General features: G+C 51.8%; 1 protein-coding gene across 2 annotated transcripts in view; it reads right to left on the minus strand.

Annotated features, from left to right (window-relative positions):
* Positions 1-7,539: 7,539 nt before the first annotated feature.
* The window catches only part of Sardh (Sarcosine dehydrogenase), an 85,863-nt gene continuing 75,558 nt past the window's right edge, over positions 7,540-17,844 (minus strand). For both annotated transcript variants that reach the window (XM_089583270.1, XM_089583269.1), the window contains exons 18-19: positions 14,797-14,965; positions 7,540-8,115 (exon numbers count right to left, since the gene is read on the minus strand). In XM_089583270.1, the coding sequence (XP_089439396.1) occupies positions 7,830-8,115; positions 14,797-14,965 (455 nt within the window). In that variant the 3' untranslated portion in view covers positions 7,540-7,829. The remainder of the gene's footprint in view (positions 8,116-14,796; positions 14,966-17,844) is intronic.

The raw sequence follows: 17,844 nt of genomic DNA on the forward strand, positions 1-17,844 counted from the left end.
TAACTATACGTTAAAATCCTATCATTTTATTGTTACTAGCGGGCAGCGGCTACGGGGAATCGACTGTTAGCTACTCACCGTTGAGCTAAGCGTCACCAATGCTTACACAACAAGCACATATTTAAACGGAGGGGGGAGGCGGTCCGGGCACCCCCCCCCCCCCCCCAACCAACCGTTCGAAAATTACCTTGGGACCCTCCCGAAAAAAAAAAAAATCCTGGCTACCTGCCTGTTACACCGCATCCCAAAGCTCGTAAGCAGACGGCAAAGAAATGAAATTATGAACACTTGCTTAACTCTACAACTCACACTGACATGCATTGAAGCGTGTAGTACATATGTACTTTCTCAGCAGCCGCTCGCTTCGGTTCCACAAAGCCTTTTCACTCCTGAGGAGTCTATCCGCTTCGGCACGGACAGCGGTGCTCTCGCTAGCCTTAGACATACTGCGCTTCGAAAAATCCAGTATTGCAGTCTAGGTCTTCTCGTGCGATTTTCGAGTGCGGCTATGCTGCGGTTCGTCCCCCCGTCAGTCGCTTTCTCACCAGTTAGTCCACTGAATTCGCGCACGGCACGCATTTGTGCCGAGAGCCATGCCGAGTGAAAATTCGGGAACTGCAGGTTATGACGACTTAAGTAGTCTTTGTTCCCGCACTAGGACGTTTTTTTTTTCTTAGACTATTGGAGCTGGCAAGATATGCGAGCTCTCCGCATAGGCTGCAACCACTCGTATACTGGAATAACCGCGGTGATTCGGTGGCATTGGCGTTGGAATGCTGATCCCAAAGCGCCCGGAGCGAATCCCGGCCGCAGCGGCCGCATTTCGACGGAGAGAGGCGAACTGTAAAAGACGGCCCCAGTGTGCTGTGCGATGTGACTGCACCCTTAAACAACCCCATGTGGTCGAAATTAATCCGGATCCCATCATTACGGAGTCCTTCATAGCCCTCGGTGCATGTGTGTGTGCCGTATGGACAAAGCGTATAAAGTGAAATCAAAACCGTGGTGAGCGCGAGACACGGGCAACGTTGAAAGCGAAGCTACTTGACACGGCCAGTGATCAACCAGTGGCAGCGATTTGAGAAGTTTGAAAACCAGTCGCTAGGAATAGGGAAGCGCACCTGAAGTTTGCTTCCACTGCACCAGCGCCACTTCTCCCCTGCCGGTCATTTTGGCGTTGCTGTCCGGGCACGTCGCCGGCGGAGCGCATTGAGCCAGCAGCCTGTCGGCTGGTACGCGCGTGCTGCTCGCGCAGCTGGCACTCTCTCTTTCATTGTGAGCACGTGCCGTCCTGCTCGCGGGCGCTCAAAAGTGGTGTTGCCGCTCGCTGTGAATTCCGCGGCGTTCTAAGAGTGGAGAAACTGGTTGTGTGTGCGGCTGTCACAATAGTTCTCTGAACATCAACGGCCAAGGAATGCCCGTGTAAATCTACAGATTTCCTGGTGATGTCCTACATTCTTGGGAAAAAAATTTAATATTGGAAAATTGTAACGTACAGTAACGGAAATATTGAAGGTAATGGTCCACCCTTTCTATATGCAGCAAAATCTTAAATATTTTTCATCGCTCGTATCGAGCAGTTGACGATAGGAAAAACGTTAATACGAAAAAAAAAATGCAAGCCTATCGATGGGAGATTGCTATAGTCAAATCTTCCAGTATATGAAAAAAAAATGTGGTCATACATTTTTTACTATTCAAAAATGTTTTTGTCCGGAATTGTTGCGTATGAAATGGATCAGAACGAGAAACGGCAGGCCTCGATAACTGCTATGGGCAGGGTGAAGTAAGCTTTTTCCTGTTACTAAACACGTTTGGTATGTCGCACGCGTAATATTATTTCTGCGTAGTTTTTGCTGTAATTCACTAAGCATGCAGTGTTTAGTAAAGCTCGCGCTAACGAAACTCATTTTTTTTACCGTTTTTTATTTTGGAGACTGACTGCAGCTAGCGGCATTATGCAGACGCGTGTGAGGCAAGGTCAGTGATCGCCTGAATGTTCCGACTTGTGACGCCGGGCTCAATTTTCGAAGTTGCTTTACATGTAAAAAATTTCAAGACATAAAAATAATCGAAATGTTTGCTTGCACATGAATGAGCGTTTGCATATGAGCGATGGCTCTGCAAATAATTGTTTTGGGAATGCGCGTGCGCTGTAATCGGAATTAAAATAAATATACGAACCGCTTATCTCCGTTGTAGCGATTGACAAACTAGAGCATTTTTTCTCTTAGCCGTATATAGCAAGCAGCTGGTAGGCGCATTTCATGCGTGTTTTCGTTTTTCTCCTCAGCCTCGCGTGTCGCCTTAAGGGCACTTTATTTTAAGTTAAAATAAAAATTATTTCCATCATTATTCATCGAAACACGTAACAAAATCATTATTATTTGGCCAACAAACCTGCATGCACCGAAGTGCTCAGTCACCCAACGAAATTAAGCATCTTGCGAAGATGGCCGTGCCAAAAAAAAATGGTATTTACCTCGAATTCCACGTCTTAAATGATCTCGTCATTTACTTGCGATACACATTTCGCCGTTACGGTACCGGCTTTTTCGTCAACAATCTGCTTCACGTAGTGAGCCTGATCCACTAGCAGTTCTTTTTTCAAGTTCGCAGCGAAAAAAAAAATTCACTGTCCACTATTTCTTTTAACCTACATCTCAGAGCGTACTGCTGCGACCGAAAGAAGTGCGAACAGCGGAGTGCCTAGGCTCTCCGCTGTTGGAATTTATTTTCGTCACGCTTATACTTGGCTCGCAACACAAATACGCTAGAGACATCCGTGATACAATAATGTACCACTCTAGCGTCTTTTTGTTACTACCGAGATAAAAACGCATTGAAGATAAATTCCGACTGCGCAGCGCGTGGGCGCCGTGCTGTTCGCATTTTTTTCTAGCGCCCCTGTACATTTTGCCAATAGGGGACCGCAGCTTCGCAGGGGGGCGCTGCGGACGCCACTGAAAAGCGCCCTCTCCGGGCGACTCCGCACTTTTGTCCGGGCAAACCGGTCTCCCTCCCATTGAGTAGCTGGGCGAGCAACGCGCTTTCTCCTGAAAAAAAGCCAGTTCTGCACGTACTTTGCACGTGTTGGCCAGCCTGCAAATCTCTTTGTGCAGACGCGAGCTTTTTCCCTCGTGCTTGAACGCTGACGAGCTTCAGAGGATTAGCAAAATGTACAGGGGCGCTAGAAAAAAATGCGGACAGCACGGCGCCCACGCGCTGCGCAATCGGAATTTATCTTCAATGCGTTTTTATCTCGGTAGTAACAAAAAGACGCTAGAGTGGTAGATTATTGTATCACAGATGTCTCTAGTGTATTTGTGTATTATAAAATTCAACAGCGGAGCGCCTAGGCACTGCGCTGTTCGCATTTCTTTCTGTCGCGGCAGTACGCTCTGAGATGTAGGTTAAAAGAAATAGTGGACAGTAATTTTTTTTTTTCGCTGCGCAAACTTGAAAAATGAACTGCTAGTGGATCAGGCCCACTACGTGAAGCAGATTGTTGACGAAAAAGCCGGTACCGTAACGGCGAAATGTGTATCGCAAGTAAATGACGAGGTCATTTAAGACGTGGTATTTGAGGTAAATACCATTTTTTTTTTGGCGCGGCCATCTTCGCAAGATGCTTAATTTCGTTGGGTGGCTGAGCAGTTAGGTGCATGCAGGTTTGTTGGCCAAATAATAAGGATTTTGTTACGTGTTTCGCTGAATAATAATGGAGATAATTTTTATTTTAACTTAAAATAAAGTGGCCTTAAAACGACACGCGAGGCAGAGGAGAAAAACGAAAACACTCACGAAAAGCGCCTACCAGCTTCTTGCTATGTACGGCAAAGAGAAAAAATGCTCTAGTTTGGTCAATCGCTACAACGAAGATAAGCGGTTGGTATATTTATTTTAATGCCGATTACAGCGCACGCGCATCCCCAAAACAATTTATTTGCAGAGCCATCGCTCATATGCAAACGCTCATTCATGTGCAAGCAAACATTTTGATTATTTTTGTTTTTAGAAATTTTGTACATGTAAAGCAGCTTCGAAAATTGAGCCAGGCGTCACAAGTCGGAACATTGAGGCGATCACTGACCTTGCCTCACACGCGTCTGCATAATGCCGCTAGCTGTGGTCAGTCTCCAAAATAAAAAATGGCAAAAGAAATGAGTTTCGTTAGCGCGAGCTTTACTAAACACTGCATGCTTAGTGAATTACAGCCAAAACTGCTCAGAAATAATATTACGCGTGCAACATGCCAAACGTGTTTAGCAACAGGAAAAAGCTTACTTCACCCTGCCCACAGCAGTTATCGAGGCCTGCCGTTTCTCGTTCTCATCCACTTCATACCCAACAATTCCGGACAAAAACATTTTTTAGTAGGAACAAGTGTATGAACGCATTTTTTTTTTTCATATACTGGAAGATTTCACTATAGCAATCGCCCATCGATAGGCTTGCATTTTTTTTTTCGTATTAGCGTTTTTCCTATCGTCAACTGCTCGATACGAGCGATGAAAAATATTTAAGATTTTGCTGCATATAGAAAGGGTGGACCATTACCTTCAATATTTCTGTTACTGTACGTTACAATTTTCCAATATTAAATTTTTTTTTTCCCAAGAATGTAGGACATGTCCAGGAAATCTGTAGAATTCCACGGGCAGTCCTTGGCCGTCGATGTTCAGAGAACTATTGTGACAGCCCCAGACACAACAAGTTTCTCCACTCTTAGAACGTCGCGGAATTCACAGCGAGCGGCAACAACACTTTTGTGCGCCCGCGAGCAGGTCGGCGCGTACTCACAATGAAAGAGAGAGTGTCAGCGGCGCGAGCAGCACGCGCGTACCAGTCGACAGGCTGCTGGCTCAATGCGCTCCGCCCGCGACGTGCCCGGACAGGAACGCCAAAATGACCGGCAGGGGAGAAGTGGCGCTGGTGCAGTGGGAGCAAACTTCAGGTGCGCTTCCCTATCCTCTGAAGCTCGCCAGCGTTCAAGCACGAGGGAAAAAGCTCGGGACTGCACAAAGAGATTTGCACGCTGGCCAACACGTGCAAAGTACGTGCAGAACTGGCTTTTTTTCAGAGGAAAGCGCGCTGCTCGCGCAGCTACTCAATGGGAGGGGTGACCGGTTTGCCCGGACAAAAATACGGAGTCAGTCGGAGAGGGCGCTTTTCACTGGCGTCCGCAGCGCCCCCCTGCGAAGCTGCGGTCCCCTATACCCTTTACTAGCCCACCCGTTCACATGGCGTTCATCGCCTGCCCAGTCGGATCTTTCCCTTCTGCGCTGCTGCCACGTGCGTGCAGCGCGCAGGCAGACTGTGTCACCCTTGTGACGAGCGGCCGAGGGGTGCGCACCAGTGAAAGAAAACAGAAATCATACCGTATAGCCGACAGCTTTCGGGAAAAATGCTAGTTTTCACCTGGGTTTATAGGTCTATATCTTCGGATACAACGAATGCAATCCGCGTGAACGTCAGGTTCGTTATAACTGCTCTCGACTGTATTCTAATTCTCGACGCGCCGTCTTCGGCGCACCGTTAATAACGTCTGAGTACAAACCCGCGCTCCGGTCACTGCCGCCAGCGAAGAGTTAAACGAACGCGAGCAAACGGGAAAGTGTAGCACTTAATTTAAGTCGGCGTTATCGCGCAGCCAGCCAGCCCACGACCACCGTGCGCGGCGTGCAAATGTGCCGCGAGGACCGGCACGCATGTCGAGCTTTTCTTTTAGCCCCCTAATGTACGGCGCATCACGTACACAGTCTGGAACAAAAGTTTACGGGATACGTGCACTCGGGAAGCAATTTATTGCAGCGTTGCCTCGCGCTGAAACTGAATAGCAATGTCCTTGTTTATGCCCCGAAAAAGAACATCAAAGACCCGTCGCCTTGTACGAACCGCGCATTCCAGCATATTTATCGAAGCGAAGTCAGTTTAAGCTGCTCGAGATTCAGGAGGCCTGGTGTAAGATCCCCCACCGCAAGAGCTAAAACCGTATGCACTTAAGACGACCTAAAATTTCAACGGGAGACTCTGCCGCTTCAAAAACTGCAGAATAATTTCTAACGTCAGTATTTACTGGACGCAGCTGAGCACGTCCGCGCAATTTCAATGCTTTCAGGCGTATAGAAATTAATATCCTAGCCGCCGCGGTGGCTCAGCGGTTATGGTGCTCGGCTGCTGACCCGAAAGACGCGGGTTAGACCCCGGCCGCGGCGGTTGAATTTCTTTGGAGGAGAAATTCTAGAGGCCCGTGTACTGTGCGATGTCAGTGCACGTTGAAGATCCCCAGGTGGTCGAAATTTCCGGAGCCCTTCACTACGGTGTCTCTCATAGCCTTAGTCGCTTTGGGACGTTAAACCGCATAAACTAACTAGAAATTAATATCCTATTCTCAATTCTACAACAATGACATTTTCATCACTAAGTCTACCAGTTTCTTGCGTTCCTCCAATGCAGGGAACGAGTAACGACGAAATCCTGAACGTTTCCACGACATTGTCATAGCTCGCCATTACAGGGCTAAAGTCCCGACATAGTCGAGAGGATTTTCGTTAATTCGCAAGCATGCTCCCTTACCGTAAAAATTTGTTCTTTTTCTCTCTCTCTCTTTTTCGCTGCAGAGCGCAGATCCCATCTACCGTGCGCAGTTGCTATGGGCCGCAACGCCCGCGGCTACACGTGTCCGCGGGTGCAACGCAGGGGGCTCAATACCACTCGGCAAGTGCGGGTAGCAATTACATATCGCCGTGCCGCTGAACGGGACTAGGGCCACGCAGTGCTGCCAAGGGTACGGCCGCACATGTTTACGCGTTCGGCACCGAGCGTAGCTGCAGGTTGCGAGATTCTCATCGTACACTGCGCCTTTTCCCTCAGATCTCGCGACACGGCCAAGGCAACATATCAGCGGGCGATCTATCTTCTCGTGAGCACGCCGACAGGATTCCGAGGCTTCGAGGGGGGAAAAAAAAAGAGAGAGACTGAACAGAAGCCAGACAGACCCGCCTTTCCATTGATGATACCCTCGTCGCGCACTCGGCCGTGGCCTCCGCTGCGGTGCCCTTTTTTTGTGCGAGTGTGTAATTCAGCCTCTTTCGCCCAGTACAGAAGGCGTATACGCGGCGCGCCCGCGATCGGAGGCAGAAACCGCACGGTTCGCGGGGCTGGCCGCGAGGCGACGTCCCGAAAAGTCGGCGGCGGCAGCTCTTTTTCAACAGGTATCTATCGATTCCTGGAAGCCGACGACGCGTGTCGACGACTCCGCCCGACCGACTCGCCGATCGGCAGAAGACGACAACAACGCGAGGACAGCAGCGCGAAAACCGGTTGGCGGGGCAGACGACGACCGCAGCGGCTCGGGTGACGCAACGACGCCCCTGTGTACGGTCGGACATTCCACGCCGCCGCGGCACCCGGGGCGCATGAATGAGGCGCCAGAGACGAGGAGCGGGCCCGCACTAACGGCCGGGCAGCGCCTCCCTCCACCGGGCACCGCTCCCTCCCCTCGGCAACATGCAGGAACGAGTCTCTCGCACACGATTCAACGCTCAACAAAGAAAACATTTATTGCGACATCCTCGGGATGCTTCAGGAAATGCTGCTCTAATGCAATGCTGGTTAGCGTTGGAATCGCCAGCGCGACTTTGAAATGCCAAAGTATTCTAGCACCGAAAGCGAGACATCGGCTACACTGACTGCGATGCCACAGCAGCGAGAGAAACCAAACGCGACTAGCCTTTCGGCCTACACCTACAGCAAGCTCTGCACCGCGGCGCAGAACCCATTCCGGCGGAAGATGCAATCCGGAGGTCACGGTTCAGGCGGCGCGTTCAAATGTCGCAGGGCAGGGGCTCGTCGTAGACACCCTGGACCCTCTTGTTGGCCGGGTCGAAGGGCGCCTTCGGGTGGAAGGTGGCCTTGTACTTGCGGCCCAGGGACTCGAGCCAGTAGCTGCCCGAAGCCAGGTACTCGGGCGAGACGGGGCCTCCGTCGGGTCGCTTCACGTAGCCGTAGGCCAGACTCTTGCCCAAGGCAAAGCCGTACTCGCCGCGCCGAGTGAAGCCCACCACTTCGTCGTCGCGCCAGATCGCCTCCAGACCATGCAGTGGAATGTGCCTGCGTCACAAAACAAAGAAAAAAAGAAGAGATCACGTTGAAGGTCTAGCCATTCTTCACGGACAATTACGGTACAGAGCATAGAAGCCGTAAGAGCCAGTGCCATCAAGTGTCATTTTCGCTTGTGCTGCATGCTACTGAGAAGCCATGATCCCACTGCGTTCGAAAGACCACCGGCTGAGCACTGAAGGAGGTGTGAGGGATACTTTCACACAGGAATTCGGCAAGCTGGCCATTACAATCCACCAAATAGCATGGAAGGCTGGCAGCTTCGGGAAACAAGGTCTTTCCATTTTTACAGCGATAGCTATAATAGCTTAGTAAAAAAAGAGCCAAACATAGGGGGTACAACGGCGGAGCCAATGCAACACCACGCAGCGTCACGTGCCACACTGTGAAAAGGAGGAAAGCCTGGCGTGGCGATAGCGGAGGACACAGCGAAAGCCTGCGGAACGCGCGCACCAATTTTTCTCACTTCGCGATTCAAGCATCCACCTACAAAGTGAACCAGTTGTGCGCACTTCCTTTCCTCAAAACCAAGAGGGTGTTTACAGTGTTAAAGATTAGATAGTTAGTTCCCAGTCTAGCTTTGTTCGCTGTCGGGACCCTTTGCTGTATTTGAGGAAAGAACAGACGCATAACTGGCTCACTTTACCGGTGGCACCTAACCGTGCCTTGAGGGACAAAATTGCATACGCCAGCTGGAAGCAAGCTTTTAGTCGGCGTTCGTGTTTTTCTGACATGGCGCGGTTGAGGCGTCCACCGGCAAAGTGAGCCAGTATGCGTCTTTAATTTCTTCAAGTTCAGCGGGGGGTATATACTGCGAATAAGACTCTACGGCAACTAGACAGCCTAAATTGCTTCGTGCAAGCGGGCCCTATACTGTGCCGGGATGGAAAGACTGAAAGGACACTCCATGATGCAGAACAACGCTATGAATCAGGCATGCGTCTCTCGTCGTGCACAGCGCTTTCTAGCCGCGTCCTGCACTCTACCAGTACGAAGCGCCAGGTTTCATACCTTAACCTTCCCGTCTTTTTAAAAAAATGAACCACTATTACAGTGACCCTTGTTGTGATCGGAGGTCCAGCCAGCGGAGTCAGAGGAGCCAGGCAGGCGCCATCGAGGTACCTCGACCAAAGGCAGCTAATCCCCTTCGCCGGTGATGCTGAATGCGGTGCTTCTCCCGCACTGCGCTTTCCCGTGCACCGGCGGAGGCGACGGCGGAGCCAATCCATTGCCCGCGTCCCCCTGACCGGCCCGACAAAGCGGGGGTGGACACGGCTGATTCGTCCTTCCCTCCTGAAAAGTCTGCCGGTGCGAGCCGTCAGATTTCGTGTTTCCCACGGCAGGTTTTCCGCATGGCAGCCAACGACCCTTTGGGCCCGGTCAGCATGCGGGAAACCGCAGTCCGAGACTGCAAGGCGCCGAGATTCCTCCTTGCCTGTGCAGCCGCCGCGGTGGCTCAGTGGCTATGGTGCTCGGCTGCTGGCCCGAAAGACGCGGGTTCGATCCCGGCCGCGGCGGCTGAATTTCTTTGGAGGAGAAATTCGAGGCCCGTGTACTGTGCGATATCAGTGCACGTTAAAGAACCCCGGGTGGTCGAAATTTCCGGAGCCCTCCACTACGGTGTCTCTCATAGTCTTAGTCGCTTTGGGACGTTAAACCCCATAAACCAACCAACCAACCATCCTTGCCTGTGCGTGCTTCGGTGGGGTGTGCGCGAAGCGGAGCCTATGAAGAGGCTGGAGGCCCATTGGACGCTCGACCAGCTACCGGATTCCCTAGCTAGGTGCCTGGGGAATATAAGTGTGTCACAGCGCTTCTTTTCTGACTCTTGGTCTCCTTGTTATGTTGTAAATATGTAAAATAAATCTTCAAGTTAGCTAATTCTCCTGAAGGCTTCCCTCCGTAGTCTGCCCACTTCATCCTCATGCGGTGGAGACCTCGGTCCCGATCCCCAAGCCCGTCACCCTGTAGGTTCGCCGAGACAATGAATGACTCGTTGGGTCGGCTTGAGTGCCAAGATGGAATGCGCGCAAAATGTTCGTCAATCAGTAAAATGCTCAAAGAAAGGAGGTAGATACATGAATATCTTTCCTGCATCCGCCATTAAAGGGTCCAATTCTCCCCTCCCCTCTTCTCCCGCACCATCTTTTCCCATGCACGAAAATTCACACAGCTATTTTTATATTTTACTGCAAACGGGAAAGGAGCAGCTTATAGTCGCCTCGACTTTCGAGACACAAAATGAAGTAGCAGACCAACTTCTGTGCGCTTCTGTACACCGCATTTAGATTTCTATAGGATTATGTCATATTGCGAGAGGTATGCGCCCATGCAGACGAGTAAGCGCGAGATGCCACTTGGGGGAATCCGACTCGGGTCCGCACACAAACCACCTCGGGCTCACAAGATGACTGCTGCTCGTTATTCGCCCCAGTGGCCACGGTATCCGTGCATCGGCACAGCAGGACGTACGAGCACAACGGCAATTAGTGGCAGCACTGCGAAAACATGAACCGTGTTGCAGCACTTCAGGACTCCTGCTCACACACTCAGTCCGCTTTCCGAACGTCGTAATCGAAAGGCTGTCTGCTGAAACGGAAGAAAAACGAAAGAAAACGGAAGAGCTCGCATTCAAAAATTACGTGGGAAAATAAAAAGGGGGATCACGAAAGAAGGACGCATCCGCAGCAGGCAAAAAATTGCAGGGTTATTTCCCATATATGCAGAAGGTCATTGGCTATACTTTACATTCATACATATTCTTGGGAGTCGTCATACCCCTCCTGGCGCAGTGGTGCAGCAGCACAGCGATGCGCCACTGCCCTGCGATGGCAGGTTCTCCCAGCGGTGGGCCTTATGCGGTCCAGGTCATTAGCGACCAATCATTAATTTAACTGCCACCTGCCACAGTGGGCAGTTTGCTCCCAATCCGGTGGGCAGTTTGTGATGACGCCTCAAGGTCACGTGACCTAGGTGGCCCACCTGCCTCCTAGGTTGCTCTCTGGGCACCACCTGCCAGAGCCATTCTCGCTATTTCTCTCTCTCAACGACGACGCCGACAACGACGACATCGGATTTTCTGGAGAACGGGGCCTTTAACGCTACCGCGTTAAAATGAACGCACACGCGCGCCCATCGATGACTTCTCAGGCCGACCTCCCCACGACAGCTAAGCCTAACAGGATTAGTGGCGCACATTTATTTTGTTAGTATCTCACAGGCCCCCGAAGAGCATTGAGTGAGGGGAGCATATAAAAAAAAAGAGATGTGCAGAAATAATAACGAACAAGTTTTCTGAGCGCGCAAGGCGCACGCACAAGTTCTGAGCTCAAGCTAGCTGCGCATCGCGACCAGGTGATGACGAAGCGAGGCAGAACAGTAAATACAGAAAAAAAAGAGAAAAAAACAGAACTTTTTCGGCCGCTCTAAAGTGTGAGCACATACGTAGCACTCGCACCTCCCAATGCCGCACGGCATGATGATGAAACAGTTTTCACAGCACGAGGCAACGTTTGCCCCTCCAGACAGCACCGCTTATGCTGCACTCAGCACAGTAAAACTGGTCACATGTCGACAGCGCGATATTGTAGTGTAACGCCGAACATGAGCCAATCTCTTCCTTTACGTCAGGCGGCTTCCTTTACGTCAGAAGCGTAGCTTGTCGGGCCAGTTGGTGCATGGTATGCAGAAAACCAGCGGAAAGGACGCGTTCACAAGCAGGAGAAGTACACACGACAACGCTGGACAGGACAAGTACATACACACGTCCAGCGTTGTCCTATGTACTTCTCCTGTTTGTGAACGCGTCCTTTCCGCTGGTTTTCCGCTTACCATGCACCAACTGGCCCGACAAGCTACGCTGCCTCGCGGAGTGTCGCCAGGTCCCTTCCGTCGCGCGGCGTCACTTAGGCCGTCTTTCGCGCTCATCGGCAGCCAGCATTGTCCAGAAAAGTGAGGCTTTTCACGCCGGCCCCGCGGTGGTGCTTGCACAGTCCGCCTCGGCTGCTTCCAGATGTGCACCAACCTGATGCGGACGGAGTGATGCGGAGTGAAGCGCGGACGAACGCGAACTGCGGGTGCGGCGCTGGGGCACCAGCGGCTGTCTGGGGCGCACAAAGGCATCCTTCCTATCACAACGACGATCAACTCGAGGGCAGACTTTAGTTGGCGGCCTTTCGAAGTCAGGCTCTACCCGAGCCCACCGCAACGAGCAAGGTCGCTTCTCGAGCGTGAAACGGCACGCGTTCGCATCGCGGTCGCCGTCCACACGTGCGGGGAAAAAAAGAGGGTGGGGTGAGGGGGGAGCCAGATAATCCGTTTATTCGGCGCCAAGTTCACTGCTGGGCGCTGCAACGCTTGCGAATATGCTCTATCGAAGACGCCGCGGTCCCTAAAGCGACAGAGAGGAAATAGTGGGCACCAGTGTTTCGGTTGCATGTTTTCTTCCGTGTTATCATGCGCAAGACATTAATTAGTATACCACGTGGTATTTGCCTACGAAAGACCAATAATTTATAATTTAGTTTTTTTCTCTCACGCAAAATCGGTTTTAACAGCCCAACGATGACTTCGAAATCAAAGCTAGCTAAATAGCTCACGTAGAGACATGAAAAAAAACTGCAATACAATCACTGCTTAGTCATTTTAATTTACTACAACGCATAAGCCAGCCTATCTAGGGAGTAGGTATAAATAAAAATGAATGAAACAGCAGCAAATGTACTGCATTTCTGTAATGCCTCACGTGATCTATACGGAAGTTGGACGTCACAAGCATCGTTCTACTGTTGAGACCGAAACAACATTAGAGAAGAAATTAAATTATTAATTATTTACCGGTCGTATGCGAACATCTAGTGGTGATCCATGCACACAAATGTCTTACGCATCGTAACAAAGAAAACACCAACCAAAATGTGGTGTCGATACTCTTTAACGCGTTAAAAGGCAACAAAGTCATTTTCGTCAAAAACCCGAGTTCACCAATTTCTAGATTTTTCGTTTACTACTGGGCTTACGAATGGTATATTCGGGAAGTATCGTTTTGATCTGCGTCTAACAAAGCGAGAGATTCACGCTTAATCGAGCGTCGGTGACGGAAGCGCACCGCTTCAAATCCGGGAAAACGAGAGCTCTGCGAACACAATAATTCAAAAGGCGCGCGCGGGACGCGATGTAGGCTTGGCGTGGCGCGCGCTGCTCTCGTTGGAAAAGTTCGCCCCCCGCTCTTGCTGATCCACATGTTCTCACGTTGCGAGAGCGCGGCGAGACACGTGCAGCGACAAAAAAAAAAAAAAAATGGGGGGGGGGGGGGGGGGGCAACACGGAATTTTAGAAAACGCGAGGCCTCACTGCCTAGGGAAAACGAAACTTTAGCTACAGCTTTGGTGTAAACGAAAGCTAGTGACCAAATAATTTTTTCCCTCGCCACTACGTTTATTCGTCATTGTCATAGCCGCTACGAATGCGTATCACTTCATTTTAAAAACTTCTATCAACAAAAAAGAAGGCTCTCGAGGCATTCGACAAACGGAAACCGGCATCGCTTCTCTAAGCCCAGATGCCCGATATTGGGCAAGTGCTGTCACCGTGTTCGCCTGATTTTGGCCAGCAATAGCGACATGCCGCAGCCTTACCGGCGTGCGGCGCCGCCTCAGTGCCAGACCTCCTAAGCACCTCCCACTGTGGATGTCTACCTGACTCCTTCCGAATGAAAGAAAGCCCTTAAGAACCAAAGTGGGCCACGCGGAAGTATACGCGCCGCATGGTGACGACGCCGAAGAATAAACTTCGAGCGGATGCCGTTTCGTGAAGCTGACAGCCTCACAAACAACGATAGCTCCCTCTTTGCGCCCTACACGGAAGCATGAAAAGCTCGAGTACTCTGCTTCATTAGGTGCGCTCTCGTGCAGGACGGGAAGAAATGAAACAGCGGTATCTCTCGCTGCTCTGGAAGTGACCTTGGCTCAAAGAGCACAAACAAAGTGCAAGTTGGACATTCTTCGTAGCTCGCGAGCCCGGAGAAAACCGGGTAGGCATACTTGTCCCTATAGCATGAGCACAAACACTCATGTCGTCAAAAGCAGGTGAGAAGAAGAGGAAGCATAACGCTTGGAGGGGAGGGGGCGACCACTCCCTCTCCCTTCCCCTCGGATTTTCGCCGGGTTTAAAATGTTTAAGCTATATCGATCGTGAGATTTTTTTTTTATCATGAGCATTTTTATCCTCAGAAAAGGGGTCACGTGATGCGCACTGCTCATACTCCGAAAAGTTTGGTTTGGTTTATGGGGTTTAACGTCCCAAAGCGACCAAGGCTATGAGAGACGCCGTAGTGGAGGGCTCCGGAAATTTCGACCACCTGGGGTTCTTTTACGTGCACTGACATCGCACAGTACACGGGCCTCTAGAATTTCTCCTCCAAAGAAATTCCAGCCGCCGCGGCCGGGATCGAACTCGCGTCTTTTGGGTCAGCAGCCGAGCACCATAACCGCTGAGCCACCACGGCGGCATACTCCGAAAAGTGTCTGCCGTACTACGACGGCAGCGCACAGGGTAAGGACAACCTACTCCCCAAGTTTTATTCCCCTGGAATGGACGAAACTTCCGCACAGACAAGCCCCTCTCGCGCCCCGGGTGCTGGGAACAACGGGGGAAGGAGAAGAGAGTGCTCACTCGTCCAGCGTGAAGCAGGCGATGCGCTTGTGGAGGCCGGCAGCCTTCTGACGCTCCAGCGCCTGGCGGCCCAGAAAGTCCGTGTCCGACTTGAGCTTGCAGGTGAAGGCCAGGCCGGCCTCCAGCGGCGTGTCTTCCATGCGCAGGTCAGCGTGCCAGTGTTTGTAGCCTGCGCACGGAGAGAGAGAGAGAGCTCGCGTGCATCGGCCAACAACGGCACCGCGGGCAAGCACGTTTGGCGGCGGAAACTGGTGCGGCAGCCGGACCGCAAGGAGCTCCAGCCGCTTGGGCAGCCAGCGCAATTACATTCCAGGCCCCGGAAGAGTGCCGTCGACTTTCTGCGCAGGGACTAGGGAGGAAACACTCGCTCAGAAGGGAACCAAGCAGGCTACGCAGGCAGCAAAGCTTCCGTCTCATATACACGCGGAAACGGCTAGCCAATGAACAACCTGAACCACGAAATCTTTGAATAAACCGGCACAATGAAGACAGTGTTTTTCATAGGAAACTGTACGCGAAATTAATTTATTCTGTAGCTACACCCCCCCCCCCCCCCCCCCGCCACACACCCACACACACACCTCCTAACAGTACGACAAGCTCACATCGTTCATCGCGCATAGTGGAGCAATTCTTTTCACATCAAGTTTCACGGTTATAATTAAGCAAATCACAAATAAAAACAGGTCAGACAGAACAGAGCACCAGTTTTCAAATATTCCGAAGCTTTCTGTGGCGCAAAAAGACAGAGGTATACCTTTATTTGCGGTTCCTACCTGCCTACATGCAAGTGCGTCCTGCGTAAGTAGGATCGCACGTCAGAATACTTGGTCAACGATCCCCTTTCTCTCAGGTGAAGCGGCACAAACGGGAGAACAAATAGAGTTAGAGATATGCAACGACGCTGTTTTCATGTAGCCATGGATGCACTGCGATACCGCTAATGGAGGCACAACTTTACAAGTGCGTGCCACCCCGACGCATCGTTCGTGAACCATTCCACAGCTATTCACAATGTTCACAGCAGGCGTCCATCCAAGGGGGTGACGGGAAAAAAAAAAGTTTTTCTATCGATTCCGTGCTTGGAAAACTTATGCGAGACCCTACACACTTGACGCTGCTTGCATGCTGACTCTCGCTCCCACACATGGACACTAGTCTGGTGGTCTGATGGATAAACCGCAGAACGAGTTTGTTCGCGCGAGACTCGACTGAGCTACAAAGCGGATTTATTTTGACCAGACGGTCTCATACAGCTCCAATGGGATGCTGGCAGCAAGTACGCAGCTCACTGAGGTTACTAGCGTGATCCCTAGCATATGGAGGCGTCGCCAAGGGTGAGGTTAAGTATCACATCACACAAGGCCGTATTACATGATCCTTCCGACTCTTACAATACAACCGCCATGCCACTTGTTGGCTCAGAAACGACAGTCCCATATGATTCACCCGGCTTTGGACCCTTAGGGCCACTGCTGCTGCAAGGCGGAGTATTCCCGGTTGTGCGAACACCTCGGCGCAAAACATTTCGCATTTTGCGTGAGCAGGCCAAGCAGCTGTATTTCGATTAGCCGCGGTAGTCGAGGATAAACGCCGGGCGGTGAAATCTGCTCTTTCAATGGCGGCGACAGGCATCACCAGTCCGCAACTTTATACGACTCATTCTTTCCTCTGAGTATTTCTACGCCAAGAATTACACGGCTCGGTCTGCACACTGAGAACGCTACGCATTCATCTCATTCTTCTCCATGACTTCAGGAAGCAAGAAGGATGAGCGTACGCCGCTGACCACCGGTAGAGTTCCTGTATATGCTCCCGCAGGGAGCATATACGCTACCTTTGGTAGCATATACAGTAACTCTAACCACCGGTTGCTTGCAGTGCCCTCTTCCTGGCGTTTCTCCCTCCCCCTCTCTCAATGCCATATGGCGTTACGGTCTGTATGGTGTATGGCGTATGGGGGTTTAACGTCCCAAAGCAACTCGGGCTACGAGGGACGCCGTAGTGAAGGGCTCCGGAAATTTCGACCACCTGGGGTTCTTCAACGTGCACTGACAACGCACAGCACACGGGCCTCTATAATTTATCCTCATCGAATTCGACCGCGGCGGCCGAGATCGAACCCGTGTCTTTCGGGTCAGCAGCCGAGCGCCATAACCCCCGAGTCACCGCTACGGTCTGCAGACATTGCGACAGTCGGCATCCTCGCTGAAGCTGGCCGTTTCCATTTGCGGCTGTTACATTTGAACAGGTTGCGCACGTACTAATCGGACGTAGGCTGAACCCTGGCAGAAGAGTCTGCAACACTCGCAATTGCGTGCCCGTTCTCGTACGCGCACAAAAAGCGTCGCCGTGTCCACTGCAGCGATGAAAGCAAACTGAACGCGGAGGACGCCAAGAGGCGACGCCACCGTCGCCGAGCGTTCCCGTAGAGGCAGTGCCCCGCTTAGCGCAGTCGGCGGCGTCCCCAAGCTCGTGCCGGCGGCATCCGCGACACGGATGCGGGAACTCGGGCAGCGAGAAGCTCCTCCGTCGCTCTTCTCACATATTTCACTCGCCCCAAAAACGCAAACCTGCGACCGAGCATGTTTGTTCCCAGGGCGGGAGAGGAAAGGCCCCCATCTCCTCCGGCTGCACTACACAACACACCCTGCCGCCGGGGAAAGAAGCCTCCCACGGGGCCCTTTCTGCGACTGCGTTCCCTCTTTCCCTGCGCTCGCCGAGGAGGGCCCCTCCCACCGTGGGGCGCGCCACTGGGTCACAGCCTTCCCACCAGAGCCCTTTTGCCGACGGGATGCACCCTCCCACTGAAAGACGCACGCTCGGCTACGTGACACCAAAATGAGCCTGGAAGGCAACGACACTAACGTACTCTTCTTTCCAGCCAGTGATGGAGCGTCGACCTTGAGGGGGTGCAAATGATGGCGGTTTCCCCAACCAGCGACAAGTGTTGGCCATAGTGTTAGAACGTTGACTGCTACTCCGGCGAAAGGGACACAGACAAGCGTCCAAGTTGGCAACCAGCGGCTCTTTTTTTTCGAGTGCGTA

Source organism: Amblyomma mixtum, chromosome 3, assembly GCF_055824585.1.
Source record: "Amblyomma mixtum isolate Tamu chromosome 3, ASM5582458v1, whole genome shotgun sequence".
Taxonomy (NCBI): domain Eukaryota; kingdom Metazoa; phylum Arthropoda; class Arachnida; order Ixodida; family Ixodidae; genus Amblyomma; species Amblyomma mixtum.